The sequence below is a fragment of the Oenanthe melanoleuca genome, chromosome 2 (assembly GCF_029582105.1).
Source record: "Oenanthe melanoleuca isolate GR-GAL-2019-014 chromosome 2, OMel1.0, whole genome shotgun sequence".
NCBI classification, from domain to species: Eukaryota; Metazoa; Chordata; class Aves; order Passeriformes; family Muscicapidae; genus Oenanthe; species Oenanthe melanoleuca.
The window spans coordinates 86,600,917-86,613,386 of record NC_079335.1 but is presented as its reverse complement, the minus strand read 5'-3'; the positions used below and the strand labels follow the sequence as shown (position 1 = coordinate 86,613,386).

Below are 12,470 nucleotides of genomic sequence, written 5' to 3'. Positions count from 1 at the left end.
CAATAAAAATGGATGTGTTGCAGCACCGTAGTTTTGCTAGCCTGGAGAGAGCGGCAAGTGGAGGTTGGAGAGGTTTGACCACAAGCCTTCGGGGAGGGATCGAAGCATTCGAGGACCGCCAGCAACCAGTGAGCCGGCAGTGCCCGCGGGCTGTCTGGCCGGCCGGGCACCGCTGACCCCACCGGCCCGTGTTTCCCGGCACTCGCTGATCGCAGCAAACCTGCCTCGAAGGGCACCGGGGCTCCCCGAGGGGCACCTCTGAGCCGCCCCTTTGCCCGGCGGCGCCGAGGCGCGCCTGCCGCCGCTCGGGGGGCATCCAGCTGTTGCCAACAGCTGTGTGTCAGCCCCGGCTGCGCCGCGGCCGAGCGCGGGGTCCGCCCCGCCGCCGTCCCCGCCCCTGCGAGGAGGAGGAGGAGGAGGAACCGAGAGTGCCCGACCCGGTGGCTTTTAGGGGGGAGGCCACTCAGTTGTTAGAGCCCAGGCCCTGCACTCCTCTTGCAGCTGCTGTTTCTGCTCGTTTCCAGCGCTACGGCCGCCAGGCTGGCTGCTGCCCGGCCTCCCCTCCTCCTTTTGCCGGTACCTACCTCAAAACCGCCCGAGGCTGCGAGGCTCCGCTCTTGAAGGAGGAGGAAGCTGGGTCTGCAAAGGCAGAAGGGAATTGCATTGTAGCTGGGTGGCGGGGGGAAAACGGGGGGCGGGGGAAGAGAGGAGGAAAAAAAAAATAAAAAGGAAAAAAAAAGAGCGGGGCTGAGTCTGGAAGCGGGTCTCGCCGCCCAGGACCCGCACGCCCCGGCGGCCACGCGTGGGTGCAGATCGCGGCGCGGCGCGCAGGGCCGGGCGGAAGATGCACACGACGCAGAAGGACACCACTTACACCAAGATCTTCGTCGGGGGCTTGCCCTACCACACCACCGACTCCAGCCTGCGCAAGTACTTCGAGGTCTTCGGGGACATCGAGGAGGCGGTGGTCATCACCGACCGGCAGACGGGCAAGTCCCGGGGATACGGCTTTGTAAGTGCCGGGGCGCGGGGCAGGGCGGGGGGCGGCTGCGGGGGCACCGTGGGGAAACTTCCGCGGGGGCCGGGAGGGGCTGCCGAGCGTCCGGCTTTTTGCTTTTCTCTCTTATTTTTTCTTTCTCTCTCTCCCTGCTGGGGAGTTTGGATAGAGGCAGGAGCGTGGGGGGGGGGGAGGATTACTGAAAAAGGAGATTGAGGGGGGGAATTGCCCAATTGCTCGCACACCGCCGGCGCGCCTGTTGCTCGCTGATACGGCCGCTGCGGGGTTTATCTGCCGGCGGCCGAGCTCGGCCCGCGCCCTCCGCCCTGCGCTGCGCCCGCCGCGGCTCCCGGCGCCCCGCTGCTCTCGGCGGGCCGGGGCCGGGGCTGGGCTCCGGCCGGGGCCCCTCGGCGCTGCCCACGGGTACGGCCGGGTCGCTGCTATGGGCGGGAGGCTTCTCCTTCCCCGCGGAAAGGGATCTAATGCGCGGCATCGCCCCTTAAGGTCACCATGGCTGACAGAGCTGCTGCTGAAAGGGCTTGTAAGGACCCCAACCCCATCATCGATGGCAGGAAAGCCAACGTGAACCTGGCCTACCTGGGTGCCAAGCCGCGGATAATGCAGCCAGGTGAGGAAGCAGCCCCGAATGGCTTTTCTTTCTGTGCCTCAGGTTTCTGAAGAGAGTAAAACTTCAAAAAAAGGTAGTGCTGCCCTCCACCTTCCTGAAGTATGCACACACTTAGGCATGCTTTGGTTTTGATTTTTAAATGCAGCATGTAGTAACTTTCTGGCTATTTTGCACATGTGCCTTATTTAAAAAACAAAAGTGATCAGAGATAAATTATCTGGAGTTCTCCAGGAAGACTTCCACAGCTCAAACACTTCATTGGTTATTCCTGCTGCTGGGAATGTGGTGGTGCTGACCATTTACAGTATCGTTGCAGGGTAAGATTGGCCTAGGAGTGAATCGCTTCCAATGTGTGCGGTCTTATTAATACAAACAATATCTTAATGCAAACTTCTCAAGCAGATGGGAGCTATTATGCAGATTTTAAAATGGAATGGCTTTTCCTAAGACCACATCTGAGACAATCTGATGTCCTAGCCACTTCCCATACTGCAGCTTTGCATCAAGAGTGAGAGGAGCATGGAGTGGGTGCAGATTTGTGCTCTAAAGGAGGCCATTCTGAATTTCCCTGTATTTATCCTGATGAACACTTGTGCGAGTAATTAAGTGCCCTCCAAGGAAAAACAAGGTTTATGCTATGCTGTTTGGAGAACAGAAGTTGGGATTTGACCTCCTGTGCGAAATCCTCATGAGTAGGGGTGACTTAAATTTAAGTCTGGAGAAATTACAAATACACTGATGAATGGAAAGTACCATCTAATTATTCACATGCTAGAGTTAGGGATCCAAATGGAGCACCAGGTAAAATGTGAACAAAAACCCAGTAATTTTCCTAAAGATCTGTAGGAAAGCATGTGCTTTACTTGTTTAAGTTCTGTGTGTGTATGTATGGACTGACACATTTTGCTTTCTAATTTTTGGTTCTACAGCCTTTCAGATGTTGTTACTGCAGGCTGTTAGTGAAGGCTCTTATTCTGCATTTTGTGTGTGTGTGTATAGCATAAATAAGTGCCAAAAAATCACCCATACAGAGAATGTGATGTGTTTTTGTTGTTAGGTTTTGCCTTTGGTGTCCAGCAGCTGCATCCAGCTCTCATACAGAGGCCTTTCGGGTAAGTCTCAATGGGACCTCAAACAGGGGAGGAAAAAAGTCTTCTTTTTTTTTAAAAAAAAAAAAAGGAAAGAAAAAGTATGATCATTGAAGGCCTCTTGCAGTAGCATCCTTAAAGCTGGCCAGACATGCTGAAGCTCTCAGATTTATAAATGTATACCCATAAATGCACTCACCTTGTCGGTCATGTTCCAAATGCCACAGCTGAGTCAAGTTGTGTGGGACGTGGCCCTTCCGACTAAGCAGTCCAGTCCCACATGACCCTATGATAAAACAAGGAGGTATGACTTGATGCAAGATTGCTGTGCCCCATTTCTCTTTTTTTCAGCTTGACTCAATGTTATTTATCTCTTTCTAATCTGACAGGGATCGTTTACAGTTAAGATAACTGATCAGAAGGATATGATGATAAGAGGTGGAATAGTTCTGTTTGGAATTAAACTCTGTAACCAGTAGACTCAAACACAAACAAGCTAAAATGGTGATTAACGATGCATGTATGTTTTTTTCATATAGTCAATAGACCTCCGTGTGCTTTTTTTTTTTATTTATTACAGTAATGAAGTGGTGTTGATAGCTAAACTGTGTGCTTTTATTTAATTGAAAGAGCTGTAGTGAAAGTTTTTTGGGGGGGTCTTTTTAATTTTGGTTTTGTTGTTGAGGAGTGACTTTGCCATGGGGAGCAAAGGGCCTTTTTTTTTTCCTTGCTTTCAAGCTGTAGCCTGTGACTTTTTTAACCACATTTTGTAGTGAGTGCTAAATTGTGTGACTTCTTGATTTTTAAGTAAATCAACATATTGCTTGCATGTTCATGATTTTTGGGGGGTTTGTTCTTGGGAAGGGTGTGGAGCTCCTTATTAACGATGTATGTCCATTTGGGCTTTCTAATTTGAGGGGATTTTTTCTTCAATCTGTCTTTAATATGTAGTGCATTTCTCCTGAATTTGAGTATAAACTATTCCTAAATGGATCTAACTCTTGCTTTTTATAGGCATATGATTAGGAGGTGAAGTCTGCTTTAAGCTTTCCGTAGTGCCACTTCACTAATGCACACTGACTGAGAAACTCATTGCAAAATAGTGCATTTTGCTAATTAATGCATAAGCTAACAATAAAGTAGGGAAAATGTGTCACAAATGTATTTTGTTCATTTGATTAGAATAGCTTAGGAATATCATACTTATCTGTTATTAAGCAACAATAGGTTCTCGGTAATTTGATTTGTCAGAATGGAAGGAAACAATTCCTATACTGAAAGCCATAGGAAAAGTTTTTCCTAGAACTTCATATCATTTTAAAAGAGCGTGTTGATTCTTCTGAGAGTGGAGACGCTGTAAAAAACTTTTAGTCTTTTTTTTTTTTTAATCTTGTTATGATTATCTGCTACTGTATTTTGCTTGCTTCTTTGAAGTGTGAGATGAGAGTGTGTATGCAGTGATCACTTTATGATACACTAAGGAGGCAGGAGGCAGAACACCTCATCTCCAGAGCTGTTAAAACACTTGTTGAAAAGGGAGCCTACTGAATTCTGCAGGGATCAGCTGTGGAGAGACTGAGTATTTGCTGAGCACAACAGAAAAGGAGGACCTGTGGCAGTTCCTTGCTTAAAGGACTGTGCAAAAGTAGGAGGAGTCTTTCTTGCTTTCCTTACCCAAAGCCAACAATAGATGACATAAACCATGTTTAGGTCAGGGAAATCCTTCCAGCAAGCTGAATAAGGTTGTATTTCTAAGGCATTGCACGTAAATCTGAAGGAATGTTGGTCGGCAGAGTCATGTGTATATGAAATTGGCAATTTTTCATCTTGGCTGTTGCATTTCTTTTACTATGTGCCAGCAACAGAGATTACTAATCCTTCTTTCTCCTCAAAATTTCCAGTGACCTGCAACTTTTATCTAAAGTATGTAGTTCACATTAAGGAGAACAGTATTCATTAGGATGAATGAACATCTTAATTCACTTCATTGACAATAAGAGGGGATGTTTCCATAGTTATTTGAATTTCCTTCTGTTGAAGAGTTCCCTTTTGCTGTGTGGATTGCACTGAGGTGCACTGTCACCCTAGAGCTTTAGTTCTTCCTGTGCAGTTGCACTTTGGAAGTACACTTGCCTCATAGGCTGTGTGAAACAGGCTGTAGGGGTGATTCACTACCAATACTCAGCTAATCCATACACAAAAGCTTCAGATGTTTTGTGGTTGAGTTTTGGGTTTTTTTCCTAACAGTGCAAATTAGGGAGGTGCTGCTATATTTTGGTACAGTCAGCTGTGTTTTAGAATCACAGAATCATAGAATGGCCTGGGTTGGAAGGAACCTTAAAAGATCATGTTGTTCCAACCCCTGCCATGGACAAGGACACTTTTCCCTAGATCATGTTGCTCAGAGCTCCATCCAGCCTGGCCTTGAACACTTTCAGAGATGGGGCATCCACAACATAAGCTTTCACATCTATCAAATAATAAACTACATTACATTACTTTTACTGAGAAGATGCAGAAGTTCAATATTCTGACTTAAGTACAACACTGTTGTGGTGGAGGGAGACAAACTAGATTAGCTTTGATGCATAATGCATTTAAAATGCAGGGAATTTTTTTAATTCAGTGCTGCAGAACAACATTCTTTCTTGCTTTTTATATTCAACATCTATCTTACTGTTGGTATATTTCATAGAAAGCTATATGATCACAGTAATGGTTATTTATACAGCTATGTTTTCAGGATTGTTTATTAAAATACTACCTCTGAATTCAACAGGAATTTATGGAGGGGGAAGATGACTTTGCTTCCCCCTTTAACAAGATAGCTTTTCTTGTTTTGCTAATGTAATTTTTACTTTAATATTAGTGGGAGAATTTGGGTTTATTCAGGTGTAGGATGTAACTGCTGTGGAGATTTCTTTCTCTATTTTCTGTCTAAAACTTGTACTTTGATCAAGTGAAAATATACCCACTGTTTTCAGTAAGACCAGAGTTAAATCCAAAGTTATTAAGCCCATTATCAAATGGTTAGCTGATACGACATGCTTGATATCTCCCAAGAGTTAGGCAAATCTGCCTTTCTTGAGAGAGAAGGAAAAGCCCCCTCTTGAGTTTGTGATCAAAAGACCTGTATAATACTAGACTACAGATAGTCTGAAAAGAGGGAATGAAGCTGGAACAGTCAGAAGTTAGCCTGCTGTTACGTCCTCTTAGTGGTTATCAGATAAAAGGAAACATAGTAAGGGTCTTGTATGTTTAATGTTTATGTAACCTATTTGTGTTAAAAGGAGAGCTGTTCATTGGTGAAAATCTACTCTTTAATTATGCCTACAAAAGCAAACAATGCCATGCAAGGGCCAAAGCAAAACATTTTGTTTAAAGTTAAATATCTGCTTTTGTGAGAATGTAATGCTGAGAGTTAAAGATGCACTACTGCTGAATTTCTATATGCCACAGCTCTGTGCATTAGTCTGAAAAGTCTTTTTTCCTTTGAAGTTATTGTTCACTTTATTGTTGCCTATAGGATTATTTTTGAGGTCTTTAGTTAAACATAAATCTTCTGTTACAACAACAAAGAAAGTCTTAAGGCACGTGGCAGGGATGTAGGTCATTGAATTTTGAGTATCTTAAAGCTACACTTACTGCTAAAGTTAAATATGGCTTCTACTTTCCTTTATTGCAAAAGCATAAAACAGTAAATACACATTCCAAAATAAAAACTGCTGCCAGGAAAGAGAGATTAAATCTCGTGCATTTCTCACACTATCACTCTGAAAAGTAAAGCAGCAGCTTTTATTTAAAATTAAGGATACTAAGGATTTCTAGTGTAACTGGGAATTGCTTTTTCAGCTTTTGACCTGGCAGAGCATGAAAAGCAGTTCTGAATGGCTGAGATCTTTGTGTCCTGGCCTCTGCAGTAGGTAGAAATTTGCTTTGGCCATATAAAGCCATTTTACTTGACTGAAAACAGTTGTAGCATGACAGATGATCAAAAATAGCCCCACTGCAGCTTATGCTGTCAATCATCATGTGTTAAATGGCATGGTGGAGAGGAGCCTGCACAGGGTTTATGTTTATTGTAGGGTAAGATGTGGCAAACAGATAATGTTTCATAACTTCACCACCTGTTAGTTTCTTGGCTTAAATAAACTAAGTTACAAGAGCTTAAATGGAAGCACATGCATCTTTCTGTCTTGTTCAAGGATATGGTCGAGTGTCCAAGTGTCTTCAAAAAAATCTTAGTAACGTCAGTTCAAGACAACACAAGCAGCCTGATAAGTTTGTTTACTGTCTTTTCTGTTGGAATTACTCTCTTCCATAAGTGCTGAATGTAAAGATCCCTTTGATATGGTGTTAAATGGACTCTTTGTGATGCAAAAAAGGCTCTCTGTGACTTCAAATTTGTTTTTATACCTCTTTTCTTAAATGCTTGCATAAAGAAATATGGTGTTATGTTCATTAGAATTGTACTTGGTTGGTGACCAATACAAAATGCTTGCTTATGCTCATCCATATGGAGAGCTTAGGTAATGATGTGTATTTAAATGCACAGAGCCAGCTTAAGTATGCTTCAAATGCACTTCTGGCTAATCACTTCATAAATTAGGTGAGTGTTAAAAACCCAACTTACGGTTTTGTTTTATGTTTTCTTTCCCTTCCCAATCCCTCCCTATTTGTCACTCTTTTTGTTTCTTTTTTTTTCTCCTTCCCACAATCAGAAATTAATTTCATTGACACGTTGGGTTTTTATGATTGTGGTGTTCATGTCTTAAACATGGCAACTGAACATTTCTCTGTGCTAATACTCTATTCAAGCAACTGAGCTCTTTTTTTCTGAAAAAGAAAATTAAGCTGTTTTAAAGTCTTGTCACTTATTTTAAACTATGTTTTGCTATTATTCTAGTTGACAGTGTCCCTTCTGATTGCAAATGTTTCATTTTTGACCACTTAAGTAACTCTTAAAGCTATTTTAAAAATGAAACAAACCCCAACAAACCCTTTCTATGAAATCTTGAATTTGGAGAATAGAGGAACACTTTTTACCACTACAGTTTTCATCTGTGTTTAAAGTGTGTTCAAAGGTTGGTGCAGTCTTTAGAGGTGTCTGTAAAGGTAAAGAAAGTTCAGCATGAAATAAAAGTGAATCTGCGCAAGAAGTTTTTCATGCATTTATACAGATTCACTGACTGGGAAGGAGTTGCATATATGAAGGACTTCTCTTTGGAAATCCAGATGCAATACAGGGTTATGAATGCCAAATGAGAATTATACAGAGTATTTTTTTTAAATCATATTATAAAATCCAACCATGAGATTAATATGTATGTACATGTACACTTTTGTGCTAAGACAGTGATATGACCAGCTTTTTAAACTAAAGGGCTGAGTAAACAAGCCAAGAAAGCAAATTATGTGGCTTGGACAAGATGGGAAAGTGTTTACTTATCTATTCAGAATGGTTATTTCTTAAACTGTAAATTTGTGATTTTTTTGCTTTTGTTAAGCACCAGATCTATTTAGACTTAATCTTATGCCCACCTCCCAAAAAACTCTATGCTGTATGTCTTGCATAGAAATAAACAAGCTGGCACAAAACAGGACATCAGTGACCTGATAATCAAACAGGTTTGACCCTTGTGTCCTTACAAACTTTTATAAAAGTGTGATGCACATGTACTTAGGAGTCACTGTTATGGATTTTAATAGCATCTATGTAGCTTCCCCTCAATGGCCTCTTGTGACGGAGTGAGCTGCACTATCGTTCGTTTGGAAAGTGTGATTCTTGCTGTGTTTACCACACTTGTGAACTCTATTTAAACTCCTTTGTCGCCTGTGTTGGTTTTTTTCTTATTTTTAATAAGGGTGACTGAGGTTGCAGAGAAATTAATGTGTGCTGAGTCTGCATAGCAACTTAAGTAGGGTTGCCACAATACTTTCTTAACACGCCTCCCTGGGAAGACTTGACATGAAGTCGGGGTTCAACCATTTTGTTGCCTTACTGGCTGTTGTCAAACTCATTATAGTGATGCTGTCAAACTGCTCAGTTACTAATAATAAAAGTATTACAGAAGGTAATTTTACTAAGAGTCGAGTAGTTAAGAGAGAAGAGGGGTAATAAAAACAACTTACAGGTGATTTGGAAAACAAGTACTGCAATTTTCCAGACAGAATAATCAAGCTTAGTCCCTCAGAGTTGTCTTAAAACAAACATCAGTAATGCTGGTCCTTCTAAAGATTTGAATGGCAAGACCAAACACCCTGACTTAACTCAGCTACAACGCTGCGCTTTGGAGCGAAGCATCTCTTCGGGCCAGTGAACTGATAATTGGTCCATTGAGTCAAGTTATTGTGGCAACCCTATGCACATAACAACAACTAAATTGAGTTTGTTTTAGTTCGGAGTATGGATCTGACGCTTAGGCGCTGACTCGCATACCAACTCTTAACTCCCTCTCCCATCTTTCAACAGGATACCCGCTCACTATGTCTATCCACAGGCTTTTGTGCAGCCCGGAGTGGTAATTCCCCACGTGCAACCCGCAGCGGCCGCTGCTTCCACCACGCCCTACATCGACTACACGGGAGCGGCGTACGCGCAGTACTCGGCGGCGGCGGCCGCCTATGAGCAGTACCCGTACGCCGCCTCGCCGGCCGCCGCCGCCGGCTACGTGGCAGCCGGGGGCTACGGCTACGCCGTGCAGCAGCCCCTCGCCGCGGCAGCGCCCGGCACGGCCGCGGCGGCTGCGGCGGCTTTCGGCCAGTACCAGCCCCAACAGCTGCAGACAGACCGCATGCAATAGCAGACGGACTCCGAAGGAAGCTCGCGCGCTCTCTTCCTCTTCTCAGCCTTCCAGTATAAGTAGTTAACAGAGACAATCCGTAGTAACTAAGGAGCTTTAAGGAAAGCGATGCTATTGCGAAACTAAAGATTTTTATTCCGCTGTCTTCATACAGTATGCATCCAAATCGTGTTGTTAGAGGGGAAGGGTAGAGCGGCATGTCTAGTTTCAAGTATCAAGCCAGAAGAAAACAGGGGGGAAAATACTGTACTGTCATGAAAGAGTGGCAGGAGTAGCAATGGGACTTCATATTTTCAAACAAACAAAAAACCAAAAAAAAGCAAAGATGTACTTTCTACAGTATCAGGGAAGCAAAACTGCCTTTTATAAGTAAGAAAATGGTATCTGAAAAGTTTGAACCAGGGAAAAAACTTGAGTCAGCAATATGTAACCTTTATCCATTTTAAGAGGAAATGAGCTTAAAGCACTGATTGTCCTTTCTAGCTTTCAGAAGTTGTCTTTGTGAGACAGGACCTTGTCACTGTCTCACTGACGGGCACCGAACAACCCAAGGAAGATGGCCGGCTAGTAAGATGGCGGACAGGCACCAAAGTTATTTTCTTCTCTGTCCTTTGGATGAGTGGAACTATGGAGCAAGTGATGTGGAAGTAAGGGGTGCAACAGCTGTAGAGACAATCAATAACACAGACAGTTCTGGACAGAACACATCACTCGTGCTCATGTGATGAGCTTGTCACATCCTAATCCCTCGCCCCATCCCGTTTCACTTTTGGGAAACTTTAACTGCTGGTGTCAGCTATTCTGATTCTAAAATAGGATCAGCCCTTTACTACAACAGCCTTCTCTTTCTATTTATTGCATCTATTCGTAACTTGTGAATAAAGGCAGGAAGAAGCCTAATGAATTAAAACCTTTTAAGAACTGTTTTAAGGGAATTTTCTTTTCTGAAACCATTTGTACAATTTTAGTATCTATTTCAGGATTATATTTAAAATATTTATTAGCAAACATACAGTACACAAGGCAACTTTTTGTTACCAAGACTGCAGTTCTTGAAGGGTTAATGGTATGTGATTTATACTGTGCCTTAATTGTTATGCTATTTAAAAAGAAATATTTATTTTGAAAGTTTTACTATGCTGCGCTCTAAAGAAAGCGACTTTAGATGTGACACTGTAAAATTATGTATTCATCTCATGGTATAAATTATTTAGTAGGCTTAGATGTAGCATATTAAATATTAACCTAATTAACTAAGGATGTTGACTTGGATTTATTTAAATTCAGTATGTGCACTGTATGAGGGTACTCTTAAATTAACACTTTTTTAGGTTTTTACATAAAATATTGCTAGTTCATTCTTTTTCCCTCTACTAGTTACTCATGTAGACTTCTCAAATACATTAGTGCCGTTTTCTCACTCATCTGTATGTAGACTGACTATTTTTCCCTTTGCTAGAAAATGCTGCTTTACATTGTCCTGTGAAACTACAATACTTGCAATTTTTATTCTTGACCGAAATGGAATTTAATATTTTACACTGTATTGGATTTTTTTATACTTGAACAATTTCATACAAGGGAAGACAGGATAGCATTTTTATGGACTTTATCCAATGTCACTGGATTTATTTGAAGTATTCTGAATACTAGCCAGTGTTACAATGTAGACATGACTCTCCTGTGCATATTATTTATTCAGTATGTATACTGCTTTACAACATTTCAGATCTCTTAATCTATTCACTCGTATTAAAACAATAAAAAAAAAAAGTTGTCTCATTCTGTCTATTGTTGTTCTTGCCCAAATTGTCTTAGATCTTCAGTTAAAACTAGAGGGGGAACCTTTTCTATGGTTCTTCTGGTCTGTGGGGTGAATAGCAGCATATACACTGACTTCATATACACAGATTGATGGGAACTGTATTACATGGTGGAAATTATGTTGAGGAAATGGAGATGATCCATTCTGAGGTTTATCATAAAGTAATTCAGGATGGAAGGGATTTTGGGTGGTCTGAGGTCTCATGTCTTTGTCCAGTCAGGTCCTAAAACATCCCCATGTAGAGACTGCACAGCCCATCTGGGTACTCTATTCCACGACCTAATTATTCCCGTCATGTCATTTTTTTTTCTTCCTTCTATCTAACCAGCACCTCCCCTGCTTGTTACAGCCTTAGTCTCTCATTTTTTGGCAGAAAGCCCAGCCCTATCTTCTCGGTAACCTTCTCTTAGGAACTGGAAAATTGCTGTTCTCTTCCATAGGCTGAACAAACCCCAGTGCCTCACCCTCTCCTCACAATTCTCATGCTTCAACCTCCAGCCTTCCTGCTGACCCTTCAGTGGAGTCGTTCAAGTCTGCCAGCAGCTGACATGTACAGAGAGCCTCCAGACTGGACCCACTATGCCAGCTGTGGTCTAATGAGTGCTGAGTAAAACACAACAATCACTCTTCTTGATCTGCCATCTGTGGTTCTGTTGATACAGTCTGATGCACTTTCACTGCCAGAGTTTACCACTGCCTCCTGCTCAGCCTGCCCCAAGCCTCCCATGTCCTTTCTAGCAAAGCAGCTAACCAAGCTGTGGGTTAAGTCCACCTGAGAAAAAGAGCACTCTATTTTGTCCTGACTGAACTTCATGATGTTCCTGGTGGCCTAGTTCTCTGGCAAGTGTAAATTCCTCTGGCAAGCCTGATCTCTAACATATCATGTACACCCTCCATTAAGTATAACTGGTCCACAGATCTGACTGTACTGTATCCCATCTCTTCCTCCAAGTCATTCATAAAAGTATCAGACCAGCCTGACCCCAAAGAAACTCCACTGTAACCAGTGGAGACAGAGCATAAGCCCTTTTGACCAATGATTCAGTTTGTTTTTTGCCTAACTATCCATTTGAAATTGGATATAATGATCCTGTGGGAGACTACATGGAAAGCCTTGCTAAACTCAAGG

General features: G+C 42.7%; 1 protein-coding gene across 1 annotated transcript; it reads left to right on the top strand.

Moving 5' to 3' along the window:
• Positions 1-393: 393 nt before the first annotated feature.
• On the top strand, positions 394-10,849 carry RBM24 (RNA binding motif protein 24). The gene is made up of 4 exons (XM_056483713.1): positions 394-1,012; positions 1,502-1,625; positions 2,683-2,737; positions 9,186-10,849. The coding sequence occupies exons 1-4, from the start codon at positions 845-847 to the stop codon at positions 9,514-9,516; spliced, it is 678 nt and encodes a 225-aa protein (XP_056339688.1). The 5' UTR covers positions 394-844; the 3' UTR covers positions 9,517-10,849.
• Positions 10,850-12,470: the final 1,621 nt, after the last annotated feature.